At 38.1% G+C, this 27,546-nt stretch overlaps 3 protein-coding genes across 4 annotated transcripts in view; 2 read left to right on the forward strand and 1 right to left on the reverse strand.

The window, feature by feature from the left end:
• LOC118811685 (proprotein convertase subtilisin/kexin type 5) overlaps positions 1 to 2,043 on the forward strand; it is a 48,004-nt gene extending 45,961 nt beyond the window's left edge. The window contains exon 16 of the mRNA XM_036576070.1: positions 961 to 2,043. Coding sequence (XP_036431963.1) covers positions 961 to 1,367 — 407 coding nt within the window. The 3' untranslated portion in view covers positions 1,368 to 2,043. The remainder of the gene's footprint in view (positions 1 to 960) is intronic.
• A 3,134-nt stretch (positions 2,044 to 5,177) lies between these two features.
• On the forward strand, positions 5,178 to 6,964 carry gcnt3 (glucosaminyl (N-acetyl) transferase 3, mucin type). Its single transcript, XM_036576074.1, has one exon. It carries the CDS (start codon positions 5,298 to 5,300, stop codon positions 6,597 to 6,599), a length of 1,302 nt encoding a protein of 433 aa, XP_036431967.1. The 5' UTR covers positions 5,178 to 5,297; the 3' UTR covers positions 6,600 to 6,964.
• Positions 6,965 to 12,671: 5,707 nt separating this feature from the next.
• Positions 12,672 to 26,967, reverse strand: bnip2 (BCL2 interacting protein 2). 2 transcript variants are annotated; one of them, XM_036576071.1, is made up of 11 exons: positions 25,964 to 26,967; positions 23,753 to 23,848; positions 22,328 to 22,392; positions 21,830 to 22,015; positions 20,167 to 20,349; positions 18,911 to 19,013; positions 18,475 to 18,606; positions 18,032 to 18,118; positions 17,835 to 17,933; positions 16,555 to 16,590; positions 12,672 to 13,399 (listed from the first exon to the last, which is right to left on the reverse strand). In XM_036576071.1, the coding sequence occupies exons 1-11, from the start codon at positions 26,335 to 26,337 to the stop codon at positions 13,342 to 13,344; spliced, it is 1,419 nt and encodes a 472-aa protein (XP_036431964.1). In that variant the 5' UTR covers positions 26,338 to 26,967; the 3' UTR covers positions 12,672 to 13,341. The 2 variants fall into 2 exon arrangements, with proteins under 2 accessions (XP_036431964.1, XP_036431965.1); XM_036576072.1 differs by lacking the exon at positions 16,555 to 16,590.
• Positions 26,968 to 27,546: the final 579 nt, after the last annotated feature.

Here is a 27,546-nt window from a genome sequence, read left to right on the forward strand (position 1 = left end):
ACATTTCAGTATTGCTGTTGTAGTTTGAGTGCTTTTAACTTCAGTTATAGGACTTTTTATTTACTTCCTGTGTATTCATAATGTCAGTGAGAGCAAAGCATTTACTCAGGCTGTGTTGTGAGTGGGTTTGCAGCATTTCTGAAGTTGCATTTGTTTTCTGTATTCACATTGTGTCTATTAATTTGGAGCACATTTGTTAAATGTAGCACGTGTTGTCATTTTTATTAAAATCTTTTCTGGATGTGTATAGTGTTCTTGAATTTGCAATGTGTTTTTACAATGTAGCACGTTTGTGTTGTCATTTTGATGGATGTTCTGTAATTTTGCTGTGTGTTTTTTTTTTTAGCGAGTTGGGTTTCCTAGGCCACCATAAAAGAACACCTAAAGAACAATTTTAACTGACTAAGTGAATAAAACTTTCCCAGCTTACTGGATATTTGGGTGTTTCACCAACTATTTGTACATTTGTTGGGTCATTAGCAACCAGGTACTTGTAGCTAGCACAAATTGTTTTCTGCACTGCCAGGATAGTGTAAACATTTTTACTGACAATAATAAAATAATAAAATCTTTTTATATTTATATATTTCGTTTGTCTCTTATGACAAACTGTGACTGGGCCTCACAGTGTTATGGGCACTAATGTCAACCGGACCCCCTAATATCTTTATTAGTCTGCTTATATTGATACATACACACTTCTATACCTATGACTCATGGGCAACTACAAGAACTTCATAATATAGTCCAGTAGACCTGTGTTTGAACTCCAGTTTGACTGAGATACAGCAACAGTGAGTTCATCTTTTTCTTTATAAACTGAGGCAATTTTCATTTTTGAGAGCATTATTTTTTTTTGCACCAGGGCCTATAATGTCCTAGGAACACCTCTGGGTTAAGGCTTTACATTGTGTAGTTGTACAGACATGTCCTCTGACTGTCAGTGTCTTCTTTCTACAGCACTGTGTTTGGAGGCTCCTGTGCGAGCAGGCAGTCAGGCCGAAAATGAGATGAATCTGAAGTCTCAGGCGTTTCATCACGCCTCTGCGGCTTTGCCTGCATCTCTCATCCTGGCTGTAGTCTTGGCGCTGGTCGTGTTTGCTCTGGTGCGGGCTCGTGCCAGGAAGAGGCTGTGCTGGAGGCGGAGCTATGAGAGACTGAGCGGGGCTGCCAGGCCGGACCCCCGGCCCATGCCCCACGGCGTCCCTGAGCCAGAGGACAGCGGGGACGAGGCAGACGTGGTGTACACCTGCCGGGACGGATCCGTCTACCGCCGCTGCAGCTTCATCCATGAGCCTGACACAGAGGAAGAGGAGGGTGAGGAAGAGGAGGAGGCCACTGAGAACACACACCTCAACAGAGCCTAGTGGGAGCTCACACACTGAAGTACTGTTGGCACTCCCTACAAGACTGCGCTTGAGACAAAACAGCCTGGATTGGAAAATGGACACTTTTTTAAAATCCCCATCAATCCAAACTGTAATCTTTGTTGCTTTTTTGTATTCTTAATTCACTTTTTGTTTGTAGACAATTGCTTTTTATAAGCAGAATACAGATACTTTTATTGTAGCATATCTAGTATATGTATGACACAGCACCTGTTTTTATGTTTAAAGTAGTGTAGTTTGTTTTAACACAGTGTAGATTGGAATATAAAGATTATATTTTGTAAATAAAGAACTGTATTCAATTAATTGTATTAAACAGTGCCATTCTTTATGCATATTCTGAGAATCTATTGATTTAAATGCAGCGAATTTCAGCTAACAAATTGCATAGCACTCTTTGGAGGTGTTTCCTTGTGTGAATTTTATGTAATTATGATTGATTAGTTTCCTTTAAGAACTGTTGTTTTTCTTGAAAGAAAAAAAAGAAAAAGGTTTGTAAAATATCAGTTAAAGGGCCAGTTTCCGTCATATTTGTTGTATTTAGTTTTTTGTATTCAGTCCACTTATCTGTGTGTTTTTATGTACCAAAAACAGATAGAATTATTTTTTAGTTAATTATATTCCAACATTCCTTTATCCCTATACCTATTTATGTATTTGCCACATGGACCATTCTGCCAAACTAGTTCAAACGTACTAAAAATGTTTGAAATTGAATGATTTACATTTATTATGAGTTTAATTTTTAAATGAAAAAACTTTTTTTTTAAAAAATGCTCATCCATTTTTTTCATGTCAATACTGAAACAGAGTTTTACTCCATAGGCAGAGATTTATTTTAGCCATACCCTGCGTTTTAGAGTAGTCTGCATCCTGGCCACATGGTGAGCAGTTAGATCTCATTCTTTTGAGGTGAATATGTCCCAAATTCTGAAAATCAGTGTTTAACATTAGGAACTGTCACTACTGTAACACATTTTTTGCAATTATGTACACATATTTTTGTGTTTTAATTAAAAAATATGATTTTATATGTGTGCAACTGCTCAAAGCTGTGCTTGCTAGTCATGCACTGGCTAGTGTTTTGGAGTTACGTGCAAAAATAGCTTAAATTGTTACAACCAAAACACTTGTTTCAGTAGTGTTACAGTATTTTGTCAGTGACAAAATCAAAGCACTTTGATTAAAAGGATTCTGGTCTAAAGTCCAAGTTGAAAGTCCAAATTGTGTTTTCACCTCTGGCTGCTTTGAACCAGTTTGGTAGAATAATCACTATATGTAAATGTCCTCTGTTCTGAGTGGCCACCTTGTATTGTGCCTTATTAAAAAGCAGTCTGGGCTGACAATTAAACATGAATGTGCACACTAAACTGCTGTAGTCTGAATAGGCAGACATAATTAAAGTAGTTGTTTCTCATGACATCACAAACACATTAATTCAAAATGGGCTGTTATTACAGAATAGTTTCTGTATATGGACTGTATGTACTGGGAAGGGAATGGTATATTTTGATACAATGTTTTTATGCTACATCAAACTTTTATATCGTCACTGTCCAAAGAAAGCCATGTATCCATTTTTGTCAATTTTTAGTTTTCTACATCATTTCAAACTACCAGGTGTCCTTTATGTTGTGTAAAAATTTCATGATGAATGCACCAACAGAAATGCTCTAAAATCACTTACAATCTCTGTACATTGGCTTATATTGAAAGGTAAGAGTGTTTTTGCCTTCTCCTGTAAAATTACTGTTTTGGAGATACTTGTTTTTCTTTGGACAGCGACAATATTTAAAAAGTGAAGTCAATTTGTTTTTCCATGATATGGGTCCTTCAATATTTTATAATATAGTAGCAACTAAATACAATTGCATGTGACTACCTACTTTAGCTGGTTTCATATTGTGATTAACATTTTGATCTGTTAAATTTGTATGACTATAACATTTTGTGAGAATTCCACAGCACCAGTCCTACACACTATGCAGACACCTCTTAAAAACTCACCAGCATGTGTAGTAGATATTATATTTGTGTTAATCTACAGACATTTTTTGGAATAGTCCAGAAAACTAGTCTACTGGTCAAGCAGACAATAATGCCATCAAGCAGGTAATAGCATATAAACAGTCCTTTCAAATCGTCTCAAAATATCAACTGATTATTTTTGAAATGTGTGTTTTTAAATGGGTATTCCTGAGAAGTGACTTTGATAATAAAAAACTTTTTGGGGGTTTTGGAGTCTTTTCGGGTTCTGTACAATTCAACAGCAGAACTTGAAATGCTTTCTTTTATGACTTCAGAGTTTTTGTGACGTAAAAGCTCTGACAGCTTTTGTTTAAAGGCCGCTGTGATAGGAACAGGTATGCTGTTTTACAGAACTAATAGTGCAATGTTGATTTAAGGTGCGGAGATCAGGGCAAGGACTGGCCTCACCCTATGTTCAGTTAGCAAAGAAACTCATTATCATCCATACCGAGGGTAAAATCTCACTTCTGGCCATGTGAAGAATAAAATAAAGAAAAATGTCTTTTTTTAGTATTCAAAAATAAGAAAAAAACAAAAATCTGTCAGGATGTTGTACAATTACAATCATAGAAAAAAAGCATCATTGGGAAAAACTGAACTTAAGTGAAAGTGTGAGTATTGTGTCAAAATTGTAAAAGTGGCATGTAGAGCCAAAATGTATTTTAAGGGAAAACTATAAAGTATTTACATTTAAACATACTCAGGTATATAAAGGTAAAACATGGTTCAGTGACTAATCAGCAATACTAGTTTTACACAAAGATAAGTTAGCCTAGGTATGGGTAGATAACTTGGAAAAGGATTTGGTGGGACCTTTTAGTAAAAACAATAAATAAATGGGGAATCCCGCCAATTTTTCAAAATCTTCAAAATTATCAAAAATTTTCTTTGGGGACTATTTTGCTTCACGTCCTGCATGCACCTCTCCATCGTGAATGTTTTTAATAATAGATTTAAGGCCAAAATCATGCAAACAATGTCTTAGGCATCTGAGAAGGAGCTTTTAGAGGCGTTGAACGATTCAGACGTCTGGTTCCTATCACCACCAGTGCGAACAATTCTGACTGAGTAAGTTTCCTTAGAACAAAGCATTTCACATCAAACCACTCTGAATGACTTTATTTACATCTTAACATTTTAATTATGCAGAAATTTTGAAAAATGTGGTGGAATCCCCCTTTAAGACGTGCAGGAACTCAACTGATTGGCAAGAGAAAATGTGCTGGCCTTTGACATTTGCAACATATACTGTGAAAGACTAAACGAAAATGTAAGGAGTATAAAGTCTGTATTTTCTCTTAGAAATGTAAACGAGTAAAAATACAAATACTCAGTTTCAATGATACTTGTATTAAGTACGAATATTCCAAAATAATATTTTCGTATAGTACCAATGAGTACAATAACTCAGTTACTTGAGTACAATTACTCAAGTATTTTCCACTCCTGATCATTTAAGCTATAAATCTTAGTTTTATCATAGTATGGAAATCAAATAGGGATTACAGTATTCCATAATTTCATTGAGACATGATGATGAGTTGTCACTGCTAAAGTGTCTACGAGCATTTCCAGTATCTACATCTGTCTTTTTTCATAATTCCTTTTGTACATAGTTGCTGAACATGCAGCCCTTTCTTTTTCTTAGACAAATATACTTTCATTTCTTCAAAAACCTCCACCGTGTGTACATTAACCACGTCATTTCATTCAGGCCACCCCTCCTGTAGGCAAACAGCCTACTATCAGTTATCACTTCCCTCTCCCGTTATTTAGCGCTGAACAGCTTTCTGTAGTGTCACACTCACTGGTGGCACCCACAGGTCTCCTGATATGACTCTGACTGCTGAACACTGAGACACATTTGAGCGTGGCTAAGAAATGGCCTATAACAAAAAAAGTATTCTGAGGAATATCTCCTTCATCTTTGTTACTTTGTCAGTCACTTACCTTGTAATGAATGGTTCAAGAAAAAAATGCAATCAGAGTGGTCGACTGGACATGGCACACTTAATAAAGCAGGACGTCGGGGAATTACAAGCTTGCTCGGCTATCATCCAAGCAGACATGGATGGAGTGCAATCGTCGCATTTCAGCAAGCTCATGGCTTCAAAGAAAAGAACATCACTTTTATCAGAGTCCTTCTACCTAAACGCAACTAAGGACTGCCAAGCTTACATCAGCGACAGAGGGTTTCTAACCATTCCTCTGAGCAAGGAGGAGAGAGATTTCCCCATTGCTTACTCCATGGTGATCCATGAGAAGATTGAAATGTTTGAGAGGCTCCTGCGAGCAATTTATTCTCCACAGAATGTGTACTGCATTCACGTGGACCTGAAGACACCTGACATCTTCAAGGAGGCTGTAAAGGCTATTGTGTCATGCTTTCCCAACGTGTTTGTGGCCAGTAAACTGGAGAGAGTGATCTATGCCTCCTGGTCTCGAGTTCAAGCCGACCTCAACTGCATGCAGGACCTTCTCAAGTCTCCGGTCCAGTGGAGGTATCTGCTCAACACCTGCGGTGCGGATTTCCCCATCAAAACCAATGCAGAGATGGTTCAGACTCTGAAACTTCTCAATGGAAAGAACAGTTTGGAGTCAGAGGCCACAAACGGCTACAAAAAAGGACGCTGGGAATACCATCATAATGTCACGACTGATGTTACTCGGACAGGCATTAAAAAGACCCCTCCACCCATCAGAACCCCCATGTTCTCTGGGAACGCTTACTTTGTTGTCTCACGAGAGTTTGTGGAGTATCTATTCCAGAGTCAGGAGATCCTGAACTTTATGGAATGGGAGAAGGACACATACAGTCCAGATGAACACATGTGGGCTACACTACAGCGGATGCCCAACGTGCCAGGATCCAACCCACACAACGAAAAATATCATGAGTCTGACATGCTGGCAATTGCAAGACTGGTGAAGTGGAGCTATCTAGAAGGAGACGTGAGCAAAGGAGCACCATACCCACCGTGCAGTGGAGCACACAGACATGCAGTGTGTGTTTACGGCGCAGGGGACCTGAAATGGATCGTGAACCAGAAACATCTTATTGCTAACAAGTTTGACCCAGGGGTGGACGATATTGCTATAAAATGCTTGGAGGCCTTTTTAAGGTACAAAGCTATTCATGGTCAGTCATTACTCACCGTTGAAAAAGCAAATATAAAAAAGTGAACTGTTCATAATAAATTATTTGGAGAATTCTATGGGTCTGTACATTTTAGATGTTTTACATACAACATATATTTATATGTAGAATCTTTTAAAAACATTTTTCTACTGTTCATGGATCGTAGATCAGATGGTAGACTGAGTGTCACTCTGAACCCTAATAGTTACAAGAGTCATAACACCGTAAAAATAACCATGCTGGAGTCTGTGATGTCAATTTACAGTAAAGTCCAGTATTTCATACTGTAAAATAAGCTGTTTATACAAGAAGCTTATAGAGCAAAGGTGTTTTTCATCAGCAGAGTTTACAAATGTTTAAAGCTCTTTGTTCTTTGTCTTATTTGTCCATGAACAGAATAAAAAATACTGTGTATTATCTTCAGGTTTTCTTGACTCTTCTCATTTTGCATTAGCCAGGTGACCCAGCCTGCTAAAAAAGTCATTGTGTATGACTACATTCCACATTCATTTGATGAATTAATCAGTACCTGGTTTATTCCTGACATTTTCCTTTTCTAATTTTGCACACCAGCATCCTAAACCAGCCCCAAACTGTAGCGAGCCATTTGCTAGCTACTTCAAACTGTTGTTAAAGTTTTTCTGAAAATAAACAGAAATGATTGAAAAAAAGCTTTAGCATGCTCAGCAGTCCTAATAATCTATTAGTTTAGTGTAGTATTTGGTGTAGTATTTGTTATTATTATTATCATTATTATTATTATTTCTTTTAATAACATTTTAAAAATACAAAGCAAATGGTAAAAGAAAAAACTGCTAGAATTTAAAATAGCTCAAGACTAGAATTAGTTTATGACAAGCACGTAATATTCTCAACCAACCTGTTAATATAATATAAAAAGTTACATAATGCACAATCTAGCATTTTGCATTTCGGTTATGGTAAAAACAAAAGCATATTTCTTGAATTTCGAAAAGTCTACTTAACCATATTAAAAGATAAATGGATACATGAAGTGGAGATGGTGATGGTGAAATACATGAATTACATATTAATCCAAATGTTTTTTACTGGCAAGAATAAATAAATAAAATAAATAAATAAATAAATGACTTCAAACAATGTGCTGCTATAGCCTATATAAGGTTAAAACGTTAGGTACTTTGAACAAGCAGATGAAATCAACGAGTAATTAAAGTGTGAAATGAAATGAATGCACCACCCATACCTGTAAAAAGCTGGGTGTGTTATGACACTCACTGCTTAAACATTAGCCAGTAAAAGTGGGAGAGGTTTCGATAACTGTGGACAAAATGAGCTTTACAGTAAGTGACCGGTAAAAGGTCACACAGGGGTCTTTGTGGTACATTTTAATGTAATGTTCACAGTAACAGTGACAGTTTCAGAAACCAATATATATCGCTGCTATCAGAAGAAAACCTTGTATCTCCATTTTTCAGTTTTTGACATAATTTGACTGATTTACATTGTGTAAATCAGTCTCCTATAAAGTTACCATTTTGGAGATATGAGGTTTTCTTCCAACAACAGCGATATGAGGCCAGTCCACCAAATCAGACTCAAAAGCACTACGGTGTGTGCCTAAACCCAAAGCACAGAACAGTTTAATAACAACTGCATAGGGCTCCTGTGAAAAGGGGGAATATTTGTCTTCCTTTTCTGCTGCTTGCCTATTGACAATATTCAGTTCTGTGCCATCACTTGTGAACATACTAGACTGTCAGCAAAAGAAAATAATCTGTTGCAGTTTGAGTAGCTTTCATGCTTTACTGCCCTAAATCTTAATAGATCTTTGTGAAATTATTTTATAGATATATATATAGATAGAGATAACAAAGCCAAAGTGTCCTATTATCTATAGCTTTCAAACCACTACAGTGTGATACAGCTGTGCTCCACACTTTATCAAATATGCGGTTGTCACTATACAGTGTTTCAGAGATGATCCAGGAAGTCTAGTGGGGACCTGGCATGTCTTGATAACATGTTCTTGGTTTGAAATATACACTGACAATGTATTGGCAAATTTCCCCCTTAAGGTAGTCCATTATTTGATATGACACACACAAGCATGCATATATATATATATATATATATATATATATATATATATATATAGGCGGAAGGCAGGATACACCCTGGACAGGTCACCAGTCCATCGCAGGGCTATATATATATATATATATATGCACATTTTCAGCCCCTCCTTTTTCTTGCTATCAAGACACCACTGTGTCATTTCAAATTGAATAATGGAATTTGTGAATTGTTACATCCCAGGAGCATTCACTGAATTCAGTAAAAAATTAAGCCACCGATTGAGCGCAACTTTATTCCCTACTCAGTTATTAACCATTATCTGGTTAATGGTGATCTTATGGTGGTCCCTTTTCATTTATAGACAGTAAAGATGGTGGCATCAGTAACTGACACCTACAAAGTGCACCTATATAGTGGGTATAACAGTTAAACATGGTGGCGGTAGTGTGATGGTGTGAGGATGTTTTGTTGCGTCATGGCCTGAGCGACTTGCCATAGTGGATGGAACCATGAATTCTGCTACTATAAAATCCTACGGGAGAATGTCTGGTCATCGGTTTGTGACCTAAAGCTCAAGCACAGTTATGCAGAAAGACATCAGTCTGAAGCACAAGAGCAAGTCCACCTCTGAAAGGCTCAAAATTAAGGTTGTGGAGTGGGCTAGCCAAAGTCCTGACTTAAACAACATTGAGATGCTGTGGCAGGACCTTAAACAGGTAGGTCAGATGCAAAAGCTTTCCAATGTGGCTGAAAAAAATCAATTCCACAAAGAAAGTGGATCAAAATTCCTCCACAGCAATGTGAAAGACTGATGTCCTGTTATAGGAAGTGTATTGGTTGCAGGTGTTGCTGTTAAAGGTAGACCAATGAGTTATTAAGTCTAGGGGGACAGTTTTTTTTTTTTCATAGGTGATATGGGTGTTGCAAAAGATTTTTCCTTCAATAAATAATATGATCATTTAAATTGTGTTTTGTGTTTCCTCATGTTCTCCTTGCCTTATATTACATTGTGTATGAGGATCAGAAACATTTTGACGAAAAAAAATGGCGGAAATCCAGTGGAGGCTTTTTCACAGCACTGTATGCAATGAGGCTGAAATACTACTGAAATTCAAATTCAAAATAAATAAATAAATAAATAAATAGTTTCTGTGTTACATCTAAAATCAAAAGGTTGTGCTTTACTGCCATGGAGTTGCACCACACAGAGCTGATTTTAGTGTTGAAATACTTGAAATTCAAAGAAAGTATTGCATTACATTTAAAATCTACGTTCCTCACTTTCACCAATCTGCACCATTCACAGCTGATTTTAATGTCCTGTATAATGTAGTTGTATGTAATGAAGTTGAAATGCTATTGAAATTCAAATTGAAAAGCAAGGTATGCATTTGCAAGAGTCAAAATCCAAATATTATGTGCCATTACTGCCACCTAGTTGCTCCATTTATAGTCGATTTTAGTGTTGTATAGATTTTAAAAATAAAAATAATACAAATGATCAACTGAACGACTGAATAAACGATTAAAAAAGTACTGTAAAGCAGGTTTTTCCTACTATCCACAATCATATAGTCATGACTGCCACCTAGCTGCATGCTGCATCCTCTACCCTTTCCTTGTGTTTTATGAAATACCTCTGATGTAAGGCAGTTAAAGTGCAATTAACATTCAACATAAGTGCTGTATTAAAAAAAATCCTAAAGTACGTAATGAATTAAATCCAAAATCCAAAGGTTGTGCAGTTACACCACCTACACCTCGTCATGTTTGTATTAGTGTTGTATAAAATACATTTAAGATGCTATTATTCTTTTTTTAGTGAATACAAAATATATATTGCATTACATACGTGACCCAAAATACTGTGCAACATTAACGCCACGTTTGCACATTTTTAGTTGGTTTTAGGAAGGCAGATGTGTGAGATCTCCAAGAGGTCTATTTAAGGGCGTTTTCACACTACAGCTTTTTTTCTGGACCCAGGACCGTTTGACCTGCGAGTTCTGTACATTTGGTCAAGTATGAAAGCCGTTTTCGAGGCCGGGGGCGGGAGCAGAACCGAACTCTGGTCCCCCTGAAATCGGTGGTCCGAGTTTTGCTTCCAGCGAACTCTGGTTCAGTCCGCTGCGCGTGTGGAAGCTGTCCGCTCCCGGCGCCGCGTGATTGGTTCATTTTGTAACGTTACTGCTTGGACGCTGTTCTCTGCCCCTTAAGTGTTTATGTACAATACATTTTTTTTTTTTACAAAAATGCATCAAACAGATTAAGGTAGTGCCGACCAGTTTGCAAACCTGCATACAGAAATGTGACGCATGGAATTACGGAATCGATTCACAGTTCGGATGGAATTTTTGAGCGTGAAAGCAAACCAGCAATAATGGACCCAGAATCAGTCCTGGGTGTGAACTCAAGTATTCGGGACAAGAGTGAAAACGCCCTATGATAAGTCCAGAGAGGCCATGAGGTGGTTATGATTTTCTGGATTGTTATCTTAAGGTTATGAGTTAATTATCTTATGATCTCAAAATAAAGTCATTATCTTGAGATCAAAAGATGGTTAAGTCGTAATCTCAAAATAACAATCCAGAAAATTATAGCAATAGCTCAAGGCCTCTACAGACGTCCATACTAAGATGTCCCTAACTTGACTTTAATGAATTTATAACTTTCGAGTTAGATAATTCCTCTAAAATTGGATTCATTTTCATGACAATGAATGTCTGACAAATACTTAACGTCCAACATTAAACTTTGTATTCGTAACAAGCTGGATCTAATTATGACAAGGCTATTAAAATAAAACCGTTTCAGCCATTTAAAGCTAACACCCTTAACAGAAATCAAGTCAATATTGTTTGAAGGTACTTTACCTGGCGGTAGGATCAAATGCATCTTACTTTTCTTGTACAATCATAGTAATTCCTTATTGAACAATACAAAGAGTTTAATCTGTATTACATGTGACTGTACATTTTTAGTCGTCATCAGTTTACACCAGAAAGTGAACTGTTTTGCAGACCTCATACCTCTTACAACCTTTACTGGGACTTCCAAAACCAATACATACTGAATTAACAGGAAATAGACAAAACCTATTCGTCAGAAATGTTCCATCAACCATAACCTGCAGTCCACGTGAAAAATGGTCATGCTGCCCCCAAGTGGACATTTTCTGCATTTTTCTGAACAATATTTTCATAAAACTACTTACATAAACTTGATGGAAAAGGTTGGAGCTTGTGCTCTTACAGCAAACAAACAAAAAAATGACATTTATGACTGACCTACAGCTCAAGATTGACCTTTAAGTGGAACCATCAAAAACCTGCATCATATCCTGTGAGTCATTCTACCAAAAGTGGACAATCTGCATCCCTTTCACTACATGTTTAACAATTAAAACAACACATTTAAAAAAAACACAAATATTAAAAAAAAAAACAGGTAAACAAAAACCACAATAGCATTTTTCAAATTGTGAAGGTAAAAAGGTTTCAACAAATGTATTTAGAAATCATTCACATCAATGATCATTGCTTCTTTGATCAATGATACGGCACAAGGCCCATTTACTATCTGCTGAAAAGTTTACACAATAATTTTTTAACCTAATCAATATCTGTTACTTTTGAATGCAATAAATTGTCTTGCTATGAAAAACTGAATTCAACATCAGTACTTGGGTAAATAGTAAAAGTTATTTGTTGACATCTCCAAACCCTAAATCAGCACAGTCTGTCTTTTTAGTACAGACACAGTCGTAAAATTAGGATGACTAACAAGAAAAGACATGATTTGATGTAAATAAGGTATCAGTCATATTCTTGTCCACTTAACGTGGGTGTAGTACTAATTTATTACACATAAAAACACTATGTTCATAATCACAAAGCCTTTCTCCACAAGCAGAATAACAGCCATCAATCCTGTTAGAAACTGACAGGTAACAGGCCTGATTATCTTACAGTATGAGAATGCAAATTGTTCACTTTACGTCGAATGAACAGGTTTGTTGACGCAGTATATGGTCATATCTCCAGAAAAACACAATTTTTGTGTGTGGAAGTTTACTTGCAAAGAAATAATATACAAGAGCCCCCACCCAAAACATCCTGACAAATGTGAGCTACAGAAGTCAACTGGTGAGATTCAGAACAATCTGTGATTAAAACTTACAGTAAACTGATGGTTCAGTTCATTTCTTTAGGTGTCCTCATTCTCAGTGGACAGACAGGGACAGGACAACACTCAATGCTTTTCTCAGACAAGACCCATACAAAGTATTCAGCAGTAAACAGTAACAGGTATGCTGTGAGACTTCACTAAACAAATGTAACACCCAACAGGACTGTCCAAAGCAAAAAAAAAATATATATATATTAATATCTCTCCTTTATCACCATTTGAATATAAATATATATTTAAATGTAACGTAGTACAACATGCATCACCTATCTTAAACAGAGGGCCTTAAATATGTCTGAGAGACAACAGGAATTGCTGAAAAATGACAAATCAGTTCATACATGAAGTTATAAAAATGCTTAAAGCATATCGTTGAGATTTTAACCAATGTTTGGCACACTTACATAATAAGGAATAAAAAGTTCCACCATGTAACAGGCAACAAAGCCTTGAAAGGCACTAACATTTCCAGCTGAAAGACAAAAAAAAATGACATTCTTTTTTTTTTCTCCACCTCTCTTCAGTCCTTCTTCACGTTCACTCTGGCACTGCCGCAGTTCCTATCTCCACTTTGTTACCCATGTCCTGATCAATCCTACAACAGGGCAGACACACAAACAAACAAGATGAAAAGTGCAATCAACGCTTTTTCAAAAGCTCATAAAAACTATCCACTTCTACAAACACATGAAACAGGTTCATAATGTTGGCAAATAGCCAGGTAGAGGTCTGCACAAAGTGGGTTCACCCACAGGTCACATGTAATCTGTGAAATGATTTGTGGGTGGAATTCATTTTGAGACACCGCAGTCACTGCTAATAAACAGCCAACAGGTTATGGGGGAGGGGGGTGTTATGACTGGCGGGCTTTGACCATTATTGGCTACTTGTAGAAGCGAACAGGCACGCAACAAATAAGCTGTAAGTGTGCTGCAGAGTGAAAACACATCAGTAATTAACACAAGCTGCAAAACAAGTGAAGATTTTTAACATTCAGTCATTAACTTGCGCACAAAATCTAACCGATTGTTTTGGCTTTTTGACCCGTGTTGCAGGACACCTCAGCATCTATTTTGGTTTTATTTTAATTTTGTCTGACTTGCAGACATCTTGTAATCAGCTAATAATATAATGCTGACACAGATGAAAATAATGTTAATAAAGATAAAACATAGCTGCTTAGCTTTTTTGTTTTTTTGGCTTGGCTGTGGCGTTGCCATTGACAGTATGTATAAATTGGACCCAGTTATCCTGCTTTTTTTTCAGTGGGTACCAGGTGAGGTCAACTGTGTGCATGCAAAATATACACAAACATTATATTAATATATAAACAAATAAATAAATAACTGGAAATAATGTAAGTTGTTGTGATAATAATAATAATAATAAATAATAATAATAATAATAATAATAATGACAACAATAATATACACTGAACCCTCTCCATGCTTTGTATGATTGAGGAGCTTCTGTTTCAAATATTACAGTGCAGTCTTTTGAGTTGCAGCTTTATCATATTTTCTGTACTGTCGTGAATAAATGTTTTTTTTTAAGCTATTATGTTATCCTGTGGAACAATTGACAGGCATTTCAGTCTTTGTAGAAGAGGACAAGGCCATAAGGTGATCTAAAACAGCTCACGTGTGCCTTGATCTTTGAACTGAAATCAGTCTTAAGTGAATGGAGAGAGCTTCTCTTGAATGGTCAAACTGCTGGTGACACGCATTGGAAGACAAAAGCTGGGAGCTGTGGGAGGTGATGAGGACCATAGGCATAGCTCAAAGTAAGTGGGTGTGGCTGGGTAGTGTGTAAGGTTGAAGCGGGTGGGTGCGGACAAAAATGGCACTAGGTTTTGTGGGTGAGCGTGTGCGGATACGCTAGATTTTGCGGGTACAGACGGACATGATTTGAGGTTGAAGCGGCTGGGTGTGGGCATTAGCAGTCAAGCCCGTGCAGACCTCTATGGCCATAGAAATAGCTGTCAAATTTCTGATGCAGTAACTTGTAATGTGTCATTACATTCAGAAGAAAATTAGCAAAAACGCAGCTTTATGATTTAATACAGCAAATGTTAGCTAAATCAAAGGAGAATCTTTTGATTCAGATTAAAATGCTTTTGTACAAACTGAACAAACAGGGACAAAAGAAATCAACAAATGCGAAATCTGGATCAACTGATATCTGCTATCTTAATTTCTTATGGATGAAGAAACTGGTTAACTTTCGTTTTAAGGGTGAGCCAATATGAAAACTGTGGAAAACTATGGCGAGATCTGATATTTTCATTTATGGCATGTTGATGACAAAACAAAAATGTATAAAATTTAAAAAAAATGGAACTACTTGAATTAGCATTACAAAGAAATCTAACATATTTGTATAGGGCTACATAAATGAATAAAATGCAGATATTTTAGCACTGTAGTCCAACACCACTGAAATATTCTGCTGTTCCAGAATACAATAAATGCATCAACAAATATTGATTTTGAAATATCTGCCAAATCTAAACATCTGTCCCATTTCTTTAAAGCAATTATCTATTGATACCAATATGACTGTGATATCAGCATTCCTATTTCATTTAAATTCTATTCGGATACAAGCCTAACTATAACTAGTTTTTGAGTCTGCATGTGTATTTTTTATTGAGACATGCAGTTATGCTACAAGCAATTTAGTCTGTTTGTCTTTACTATTAGCTCATAGTAGAACTAAACAGTCTGGTAGAGATAATGCAGCTGTGTGGCACAGGTGCTTTCTTTACATGAAACGGGTCCATCCTTGATTGTACTAACTGAACAAAACAAAACCTCTGAGACCTACTTATAGACTCTGTATTCTTTGATTATTTTGGTCTTCATTTCTGTAAGGCTTTTTTTTGGGAACAGTTTTAGTGTCTGTGTGTGCCTGTGGTCAAACCTGACACACCTGAATTTGACTAAAAAAAGTATTCAAGTAATCCCCACAAGTCAATTATTTTTCTTCCATGGTAAATGCTAGTTAAACTGGAAGGTCTGCACAGACAGCACAGACAGCGTAAAGTTCAGTGCAGGGCTGGGTAGGGTTCAACAGGGTGAGGCATGCAACTAGCTGTGAAGCATGCAATTCAGACAAACCCCTCACGTGACAGACAACAAACACCACTTGTGACTGAAGTCCTCCAATCCTTCCCCTTATAAGATGGAAGTAGCTTAGCTATACATACCAGTCAGTCTACATCACAGTGCAGAAAATACATCAGCATCCAAATCTGTACATTGTTTTTTAAACAAAGATTAGCAAGGTATTTTGTGCACCTACCCATTACAGAGAACAATAGTGAACAAGTGTAACTTTGTATACATTGTTCACACAGTAAAAAGATCCCGCTAAAGGCTGAATTCTGTCACACTCGGTTTTATGATATAAAGAGATTTTTGGAAAACTGAATCAGTTGTTTTGTTGGCAATGGGAAACTATCACGTAAAAAGCAGTTACATAAAATAAAAATAAAAGTATGCATCACACTGAAACAGTGGCAAAACATCAGCCATAAACTGAACATGCAGTGAGTGATTACAGCATCCACAGTGTATGACCTTTAATAAACAACAAACTGACAGTCAGCACTTTCTGATTCAGCAACAAACAATTCATGCGTGAGAATTATTAGTAATGTTCCTCAAAGCCAATTTACTGTTAGTTTTGTGCAGTACAGATAACAGCTATGGACACCTGGCAGAAGCCCTAGGGTGAATATACCGATACCTTTTACGTGATTTCCTATTTTTTTCTTCATCAAACCTTTGAAGAAGGGCAGGAAGAAGGGGTTAAGGTGTAAGAGAGCTTCTGAAGGTTTGACAGCCAACAGCAGATAATCATACACACAAAGATTAAAAATAAATAAATAAAATAAATACATACATAAGTGTGGCACCTTAAGCACTTAGGTGAAGATAGGATTCTCGTTAATACCATTACAGAAATATGAGAAGGATGAAAAGCCAAAGGCTATCGAAGTAGAGAAATTCAAAAGCCACGGTAGACATTTCTCATTTATAACTCATAAACGTTACACATGCACCGTTTCAAAATTGTTTCCAAAATAAAAAAATGAGCCCCCCATGTCTGATTCTCTGCAATTTTAATGTAGTATATAAATTCTTAACCAAATTCTTACAGATAGGGACATACATGAGTCTGTTAGTCAACATGTTCAGTTATGTTCCTATTTATCTTCAAAAAATATTGTATTATTTAATAAAACAATGTAATTTCAAACATTAACTGTTTGTTTCAGGTCCTATGACAGCAAATAAACGGTTTTAAAGACTTGAAGTTATTCTTTCACATAATTTACTTAAACACTTGTTACAAGTTATCGTCATGCTACGTGACTCAGCTTCAGTTCAGACAGGTAGGTCATCAACATTTCCTGTATGATTCCCTGACGCTGCAAGAAACTAGCAGAACAGGTTTACAATTCTTTGAATGTAGCAGACGGTTTTTGGCAGGCACTTTGGGTTGCACTGGATTCATTAACCTTGAAAATATTCCATAATTCTTAAGCATCAGCCAGGCGCTTTTCAATATTCATGTTTATCATGACCAGTGACATCAGCTGAGGTTGGGGCACCCAAACTTTTGCATTTGACTGTATTTAGATTGTGGCATTTTGTTCTTCTACAACATGATGGTTATCAAACCAGTTAAATGATATACAATTGTTTAGAAATAACCATGAGAAAGACAGCTTCTACATAAGCATGACAAAGCAGATGCACTTGCACTCACATCCCTAAAGAGGGAAGTTACTTCTACACACTATCTTACAGATAACACGATAGAAACTGCACAACATTTTGGAGAATTAAGATAATTTTTCCTCAGGCTCCCTCTATTTCCTTCAAAACCCAATTGAAAAATGTACAAAAACAAAGAAAATCAGACTCGGGGCAAAAATTTGAATGGCCCTGTAGCTATAACAACTACAAAAGTAACAGAAATGGGGGAAAAAGAGAAAAACAAAAAACATCAAGGTCACTTACTGCTTAATGCATTCTGGTATTGACACGTATTCCATTGGAACAAGCTCAGCCAGTTCTGTCAGGCTGTACACAAACTTAATTTTTTGGCTAAATTTAGAGCTGAAAAAGAAAAGGGCAAAATTAAAAGACTGCACAAGGACACAAAGTTCATTCTGAAAAAAACTAATGCACTGACATAAAAGAAATAAGTATTTTACCTTATAAAAGGTTTTGTAAGGGTGAGGAGAGTGCGAATGAACCAAGAGGGATGGACGATTATCAAAGACTTTAGATTCTTTCTTAATCTGTAACATGAGAACAAGAACATGGTAACTTTCAACGGAACACAAATGACATATAAGGAATACAAACATATAATGTTGGAAGAGTTCTGGATTAGTAACAATTACTTTGAAGCAAGCATGTCAACATAAATCACCACAAAAACTACCAGTGTATCTTCTTTGCAAATGTCCTACATCTCTGCTAAATACTGACAGTACCTGACATTATAACACGTCACTGCTACTGTTAAATTATTTTACTAGCAAATATTCTGTGGCCATATTTAAACCCAGTCAGAAAATACTCTGCGCACAGACTTTCACTGTAGCAGAGGGTTAGAAGCTACAGTTTGTCGCAATGACTCTGCATGACTCACCTCCGATCTATCTGCTGATAACACTTCCTGAGCCAACCCACACTGGGCATCTTACGACGAGAAGTGGCACCGTTCAGGTACACAATCATGTAGTTTTCGGCCACCAAGAGCTCCAGAGTGCCTATCACATACCTGAAAATGATAGATCCATTCATCATTCCTAATGGGATCATTCCACTTCCTCAAATTCATGAACTCTACAAAGCAATTTCACATATTTAGCGATAAAAAAGTACTCCACCCAAGTATGCTAACAATGCAAAAAGTCACTGGCGCAAGTTAGTTCCTTCATATTTTGAACAACTCAGCAAAAACCAGAGCTTTGTGAAATGCTCTCTCAAGTGCAACAGCACAGCACTTGTTTAATGCATTAAAAAGCAAGTGGTCCTTGTGGAAGGGAACAGAAACAGTCATCACACAATCAAAGGGAACGTACTTGAAGAGATTGTCCATGATGTATCTGTAGTTTGGTTGACTGCTCTCAGGCATAAAACAAACTGCAAAGACGATGATAGCATTCAGTCCATCCCCGTAATAACCTGTGAAAGTTGAAGCAATGTCTGAGCATGCCCGCAGACAATCTTTAACACAGAGTCTTTTATGTAGCGTTTTAATACTACATAACAGCAACATAATAAAACTAACAATTTAGCTGCACTGTGTTAACTCCACACAGCCAAATCGTGGCTCAGCCGGACTGGTAATTATCCACACAATGCTAAACGGGCCTTAAACAAACACACAAGTGAAAAAGCTCTTATAGAATTGTAAGAGGGGAAGAGACAGAGGGAAAGAAACAGAAAAGAAAAAGACAGATAGTAGCATGCTTTTCTCTATGAGGGATATACTAGCTGGACTTTAATAACAATTTTATTTATCATTGCATGTCTATACTGCCCTATCTTGGGAGAAAGGACCGGGATGGAATTACAGTAATTCATTCTGACTAATAGCGGGAGATCTGCTACAGGCACATGAATAAGATGGTGCAAAAACAGCACATTTCAGAGTTTTATTATTAGAGTACATAATTGCACTGTATTCTTTTACTGACTAACAAATGTATGTCTAAAACAATCCAGACACCCCAGTGAATTCAGCTACTTTAATGTAAGCAGGTACTTTGACACAGGTGTTCAGTTGTACACACACACAGCTTGCATAATGTCTGTAGAAAAGCACTGCCAACAGATGGGGCAGCTGCGCATGAGCCCAAGATCATAATGCCCAATGCTAAGCATCGGCTAGAGGGGTATAAAGCCCCCCAGGACTGGGCTATGGAGCAGTGCTCTGGTATGATCAAGCCCATTCAGTGCCTTTGAGATGAGTTGGAGTGATGTTTGTGGCCCAAAACTAACCACCCTAATGCTCTTGCGGCTGAATGCAATCAAATCCTCACAGCAATGTTCCATCTAGCATAAAGTTTTCCAGAGTAGCTGTTACTGCAGCAAGGAGGGGACAGATGCTTTATTAATATCCTTGATTTAATTAGCAAAATTCTTTCATCGATTTCTTAGATTTTAACCAGCCCAAACTACACAAAGTAAACCTAATGAAGAGCTGAGACATTAGCTGATTATTTGAAACAGGTGTTGTAGGTGAGATAGAATGCCAAACTCTGCTGGTTTGTGGCCTTCCAGAACTGGGGTCTATCAGCCCTGGTCTAAACTGTAGCAAGATGTGATTACTGACCTCCATGGCTGATAACTCTTTTGTAGGGCTCAATGGCCTTCATATCGACCCTGTGTTCCTGCTCGCCGATGCGAAAGATCCTCCAGCGTCTGCCCTCGTCACGCTCCTCAGAGGCAGAGTACTCCCTCACTGACTCTACACCTTTCTGCAGGAGGTCTGTGCTTTTGGGCTTCGGCAGATCATCTGAAGGACAAGAATGAGGGTATCAGGAACTCTACTGTACTTGTGTGAGTGTGCTTTCTCCTTAGGCCACAACAATGTGATCTAGTTCTGGCATGTACACACAACCAGGAACTATGCTTTCAAAACCCTCAGGTGCTATTGTGCTACCAAAGTTAAACTAGACACACCCTAATGCTTGATTCAGCCTCTCCCACATCTTCAAGATTACGGTGCTCAGAGGCCAAGTAGATGAAAATGGTCTATTTTAAAATGTTCTAATCTAATGCTATGCAAAATCTTTTTCTACTGAACCATGACCTGTTTCATATCTCATGCTCCGTTTACAGTATAACTACTAGAGAAGATGACTCAAATAAACCAATATTTTCAACTTCAATTGAGTTTTATCACATTATTAAAAAAAGAAATATGACTGATTACACTTACATGCATATTCTTTAGACTGAACCCCTGGAATAGACCAATCAGCCTCATATGAATGAACACTCTTTCCAAACTGAAAGGGGGTAACACTTTCTAGCTATGCAGTAACTTATTTAGTGTGAGCACATTCTGATCAAATAATGCATGCAAACACAGAGACAGAAGAGACCGGCTATGATTTGTAAAGAAAAGCTAATGCCAGTCCATCATAGTGACTTTATAATACCAATTAACCCTTTAATTTGAATTAATTTCAAAGACAAGATGATATAAAATGCATTTTAATCTATTACTGACTTCCACTTTCAAGGAAGATTCCACACACTACATATTTTTCTTAAGCAGTGATTGAAAACTTGGTGTTTTCCAGCCATAACAATTCACACTATTTCCATAAACGTGTAATAGAATTTTTAAACATTTGAAATGTACTACTTGATTCACTGATTTGAAGAAACTGAAATCATGCAAAAATGACCATCTTCAACCATAAAATGAACACAATCAATAATGGTGCACAGAGATTTGAGATTGATATTGCTGATGCATTCACCAAGCATGGCTCAAAAAGCAAAATAATAAAGGATAAAAGGAATACAAAAAAAAATCATCTTGGCATGGATTTTACATGAATGACCACCCAAGTAACCTTACCAAAGAGTGCAGGCCAGAGGCCTACTCCCAACCACTGAGAGGAAACAATCCATCCAGGACAGAGAGAAGGCAGCAGAGTGGAAAAAACAAAACAAGAATACTGTGTTTAACCATGTGGCATTTTGCCCCACCTGTTCTTATAGGGACTTTTGGACTGGCTCCTATAATAAGACCATCTGAGGAACAGAATCCAAGCCTTAAGACAAATTGCAGGAATGCATGTGCAAGATTCTAGACAGACACGTTTAACTAGATCAGATCTACTTGCTAAACACCAATGGACCAACAGCCTCAGGAACTCAGTACTCATCTCGATAGTAAGGATTTGGTTAAGGAAATCTTATGAGACAGCACACTTGAGAACTAACTCGAAGGATCACCTGTGTCCTTCATCCACTCTTACCTTCCCATTCAAACTCGTTGCTGTTGTCTGAGGGGGTGTCCATGCCATCCAGATCCAACTCCGTACTTTCATCCAGGTCGTCAGAGAGCACGGAACCCTCACTGCGATCAAGGTTCAGGCTGATGTCTGGAGCCAGGAGCCTCCTTTTGGTTCGTTTGCCACTGTTTGATCCATATGATCGTGGAGCTGCAGAAAGGGCCAGCAAACAACAGCCCAGAGACACCAGCGTGAAATATAAGCACTCAGTAACAGAACTCTAAATGTACAGTTTTTAGAGATCACCTAGAACAATGTTTCTTAATCCTGCTCATGGGGACCTACTGTGCTGCATAGTTTCAATTATTCCCTTCTTTAGCACACCTGATCCAGCTCATAATTGATTGTCCAGACAATTATTAGCTGGATCAAGTGTGCTGAGACAAGACATAGGTGAAGGGCACAAGCAGGATTAAGAAAACACTGACCTAGAGATTCTGGCCATACAGCTACAGGTCATACCAGAATCTCCCTCTCCAGTGAAGAGATCTTCATCAAGCTGGATGTCTTCTTCTTCAGGTAGAGGTCTTGAAATTCAAAAGTAAAGATACAATAAAATTAACCAGGTGAGACTATCAACCATGCATTTGGACTAGATTAAATATTTGAAGGTACATATAGATACAAGATTTATAGGTAGTAGGGCTTGACCAATATGAACACTTTGTCAAAGATATTAATTTTAAAGAACGCAAAAATTCAAATAACTGGTATTGATAATAACATATCTGTTTTACTGATTGATGAGATCGTCGGTTGTCAGCTGTGAATTGATGAATATGACTGTTGGGACTTAACTGTCAAACTTAACAGCAGAAATCCAGTCTTAAGATAATCGTTACAATGCCGGGGGTGGAGCTTCCCAGCATACTTAGCGGTGCTGTTAGTTTCTGATAATTAGCTTTTTAACAAGATTTTAGACAGATACCCATATAAAATCTTGACAACCTGTAGGTTCTCCTAAGATAGAATTATTTTGTCTTTGCCTATAACTAAAAGTTAGGTTTGCATACATTTCACACAGAGATGCACGACTGGAATTGGCAAACTTTTGTTCAAAACATGAGTCTGGCAAGCAGAATAATTAAGCACGAGTTGTGCTAAATAGCCAGCTGATGTAGCACTTTCATTTATTCATTCAGTAATTTAAATAAGTAAGTAATTTAAACTAATCCTTTACTTAAGAACTAAAAATGCCAGTTTGGCTTTTAAAAATGAGTAAACAATTTTACTAATATTACAACTTTGGCCAACAGAAAGTAACGGAAATGTGCTAGTGTGTATCATGCGATCCCTTAGTCCACACAGTTTGAGCTTTGTAAATCAGAAGTCTGTCAAAAAAATGGCCATAGCTGTAAGTGAATGAGAGTTCTCTCTCATTCAGACTGTTCTAAAATGTTCACCCTCATTCACATAGTATCATTTAACTTATTAGTTTTTATTTAAGAACAGTATAAAGATGACTGACAACATCAGACTGCTGGTGTTTGTTGGGGAATGCAGGGTCAGTGAGCACAGGGCTCAAAGAGAAGCATAAGAACATGACACCACTGAAATCCTCAGATGTGCACTGTTCTTTAGGTGAGTATGTTCATAATAAGGTAAAACAAGCAACACCATAGCAATATTGGTTGGATGTTATCAATAAAATATTTTTTGACACAGATAAATCAGTATAAACTTAATATTGTTTGATTTCATATGAGTTGAACCCAAAAAGGTAGCCATTTCAGTTGCTAGAGTAACAACTGAAAATAGTACAACTGGAAATATAGTACAATATAGAACAATCCCTTAAAACACTTAGCACATCAGTCTCAATCCATAAAAAATAATAAATCTGCATTGATATATGGCATGCACTGGTTTTAGCTTCTGTTTAATTACCTGGGGAAGTCCTCGTCTTGCCACTCTTCTTTGAGTTCCACCCCTTCCATTCTCAATCGAGCTTCTGTGGTAGCGACTGACTCCTGTTGCTCAAAACTAAAGTATAAAAGACAGTCACTAAGGCAGTTATCTTGGCTTTGATGTTCATCTTGTTAACTTCGATCTAGTGCTTCAGTTTCTATCACTGTCCATTGTTTAGCAGGTATTTCACTCACAACAAAACCCAGTAGGCTTGTCGGGAATAGAGCCAAAAATCCATGTCAGAATCCTTAACGTGAGTCATTGCTGCGGCTCCACCTGAATCATAGTGTTGTGTTCATTCTGAACCTGACTCTGAAGCCTAGCTGGTGCTCCGTTGCCTAATATGGCTTTTGCATTTAAGAGTCTCAGACTTTAAGAAGCAGAGTATTAGGGCTTAGCTTATGCCATGCAAAAATTACTTAACGACATGCAGGCAAATACTAGCTCATACGCAATCTCTGGAATCTGTATAGGCCTCTTTGATACAGTAATCCTAAATACTACTGCACACAAACTCTCAAAGTACTTCATAAAAAACAAGGCCGGTTGCATACGAGGTAATGGAAATATACCAAATGTTTCTCATTGTGAATGAAGAAAGGAATGTCACAGGAACTCTTTTCCACAATATTCAATTGACTTGTGTGTTGGAAATGCAGCTAGCCTGGGCTCAGGGGGATCAGACTATCAAAAGATTAGTAGTTCTTTCTGTTTGGAATCAAAGGCATGGCACAGTCACAGTAGACTATTTGTAAGACCTTATTTTGTCAGGTTAATTTTTGCAAATCTCATTATGTACAATACAGGAACAATCCCTTCAAACACTTACACTGATGTCAGAAAGCAAATAAATCACACAAATGTTATTATTCATACTTTCCTTTCCAGCAGAGCTCCGAGCACTGAGTCAAGGCAATCAACAAACTGTTTTAACTAGACCACACCAGTAAAAACATCACAGCCCATAAAGACAGACTGAGGTTAAATCAACAGTTGAATTTTGCACATCCATGTACATGCACAGAGATATAGTGTGCACGTGTCCTTAAATCTTAATTACAAAAGAAATAGCTTTTTTCTCAGTCTTATGACTGACTGTCGTAGAACATCAACCTTAAGACATTAAATAATTTTATCTATAACATGACAAGGTAAATAAAGGTGGCATTAGGCCCTGTATGCTGTTTAGCCACCTCAAAGGAAGTCACCCAGATGGGAGGGTGGACGGTATGCACAAACACTAGTTGACTGTCGTGCACAGCTAATTGCCATGCCATCTGTGTAGTGGTACTCTTGCTTTTTCAAGGGGAATCTTTGTAATCATTTATACTGCCCTTCCTAGAAGAGCTCTGAAAACTTAGTAAGGCTAATTAACAAGACCAACTGTTTTAATAAGATTGTGTCAGTAGAAATAGGTGAGTGGAATTTCACATCCCATATGAACACTGCGGCTTTTGACACACACTAAAAAACAGCACCTCTGTAACTGTGTACATTTGTTGGGTTTGTGTACTACGCTCAAACAGTGGTACAAAAAACAAAACAAAACAAAAAAACATTATTTCTACTCTTGCTGATCTTGGAAGACACAAGAAAGCAACTGGCAGCTCCACTGTTTGGTTGTCAACTTCTCCACATCTGTCTGCAAATGAGACTGTTTACCTTTTGAGGGCCATCTCGAGGGGGCACTGAATAGCTAACTTCCTACTTTCTACCCACTGAGGAAGTGACAAGTGGTGTCTTAAAGAGTAATATAAGCAGATATGTGGTTAACATGAACAATAAACTCGAAGCCAAATGTATTCAGGGTGGCAAGCAGTGCTTACAGCAAGCCTGAACTGGCTGTCAACACACTAAAACATCTGAGAAGCAGAACCTTCAAGTTAGGGTTGCATGACAAGAACACATTGTCACGCTACAGCGCTAATGAACTTACAAACTGCGTTGCAAAGTGACTGACGAGACAGCAGCACACAGGGGCGATGCCTTGCATGCATACGTATCCATCCATCTGTAATTGATGAGGAATTAACTTTAACTTGACATCTGCACTTGCAACTCCAATACCGCATTATTAAAAATGTAGGACATGTTGTGCAGGTCTACTCTAAGCTACTTGGCTCTTTTACTCGTCTACGTAACGTAAGAAAGTAAACTAGCTACAACACTGAGAGCTTACAAGACTACTACCTTCCGTTGTGCTCCAGTGGTGAACTCTGTGCCTGCGGTAGTTTCGCTGGACCTGTGCTCGGGGCCCGTGTCCTCTCCTGGTTTCCTCCATTGTGTGGAGCTGCAGTTTCCTGTGGCGGATCTCCTGTTTTGCTGGGCCTGTCTCGGGCTGCACCGTCCCTGTTCTTCACAGCAGACACTGCCGCCGCTTGAGCTCTCGGCTTATCCGCATCGTTTCCCGGGTGAGCCGGTGACGAGTGGCGACCTGTCGGCTTGTTTTCCAGCGTTTCAAATGTCCTGGGTGTGTCTGTTTCGGGGCTGCTTTTGTTCATAATCACACCAGCGGTACCACTTTGTTTCAAGCCTCCTTCACCCTCGGTCACATCTGTAGCCATGGGGGCCAGACAGTCAATTTAAAAAGCAGCTAGCAAACAATAACAACAACGGCAGCGAGGAAAAATTCCACCACCGCGGCCAAACCTGTCCAGTGTGACGAGCCTAGCAAAGTTAGCCAACCGCAGTCAGAGAAAGACTCTCCAAACAGGTTCTTCACCGTAGTCTGCCAGACATCGAGCGTAAGTTACATTAATAGTGTAACGTATAAAGTACTCAAAAGAAGCACACGAGGTGCGTAACTACCACATAATTCAATACATACACACTTTTAAGAAACTTCCCGAGAAGTATTCCGCTTTGTGGCCCTGTAGTGCGCAGTCTCCCTTTCCCTTCCTTCCTTCCTTCTGTTGCTGCTGCTCCACAGCAAAAATAGTGACGCCAGCCTCAACTCGTCAGCTAGCGTTAGCTTGCGAGCTTCGGGCTGACTGACAGGAACCGACGAATAAAATAAACCACTCGCTCCCGGAGACCCATACGAGCAAAATCTCAAAAGCCTTAAACAAAAACTCTGGGTCGTCCACCCAGTTATAACTGTTTCAACTGCTGGCAGGCCCTAGAGCCCCACAGAAACCCTCTTGCAGATCATCCCCGGCTAACCGACCGCGGCGGAGACTCTTCTTTCGGAGACTCTCCTGCGTGACGTGAACCAAACCACAGCGAATGTTTTCAATTCAGTACTCAATGCATTTCAAAACAAAAGTCCCTTTGCGCCATAGTTACGCATACAGAGTCGTGACAAAAGTCTTAATACGCCCTGATTTTGTTATCTTCTTATCGGCTCTTCTCTACAGATGAGATTCCTCTGCACTGCACTTTTCTTTCTTTATGTCTTTCTTTTTTATTGTGAGGGAAGGAGGAGAAACCTGAGGCTGAAGTCCGTGCCTTAATGACATCACACTTCAGAAGGCCCATTGTCATTTACTGGGAAAACGTAACCACACAGGACAAAAACTATCGGCTTTGGAATCATTTAGTTTATCACGGGATGCTACAGCCGTGACTTGAATGAATGAATGGCGAAAATGCCATTCATTTTTCTCATAGGCAAAATATCATTTAGCACCGGAGACCGTAATTTTAAGCGTCACTGACTACAAAAAATGAGACGCATCCTCAGAGGTCTACTGAAACACGAGACAGGCAAGTACGTCATAAAATATATGGCGGGCTTTGCATGGTGAAACTTTCATGTAACCTTAGTTGCTTTA

The sequence above is a fragment of the Colossoma macropomum genome, unplaced genomic scaffold, assembly GCF_904425465.1.
Source record: "Colossoma macropomum unplaced genomic scaffold, Colossoma_macropomum, whole genome shotgun sequence".
In the NCBI taxonomy this organism is placed as follows: Eukaryota; Metazoa; Chordata; class Actinopteri; order Characiformes; family Serrasalmidae; genus Colossoma; species Colossoma macropomum.

What these genes read in the sequence shown, in the direction of transcription:
- gcnt3 (XM_036576074.1), top strand. Translation starts at nt 5,298, where the DNA reads ATGGCCTATAACAAAAAAAGTATTCTGAGGAATATCTCCTTCATCTTT.
- bnip2 (XM_036576071.1), bottom strand. Translation starts at nt 26,337, where the DNA reads ATGGCTACAGATGTGACCGAGGGTGAAGGAGGCTTGAAACAAAGTGGT. An exon ending in CCACTGGAGCACAACGGAAG is followed by an intron (nt 23,849 to 25,963) that starts GTAGTAGTCTTG and finishes TTTATACTTTAG; the next exon opens with TTTTGAGCAACAGGAGTCAG. An exon ending in CAACGAGTTTGAATGGGAAG is followed by an intron (nt 20,350 to 21,829) that starts GTAAGAGTGGAT and finishes CTTGTCCTTCAG; the next exon opens with ATGATCTGCCGAAGCCCAAA.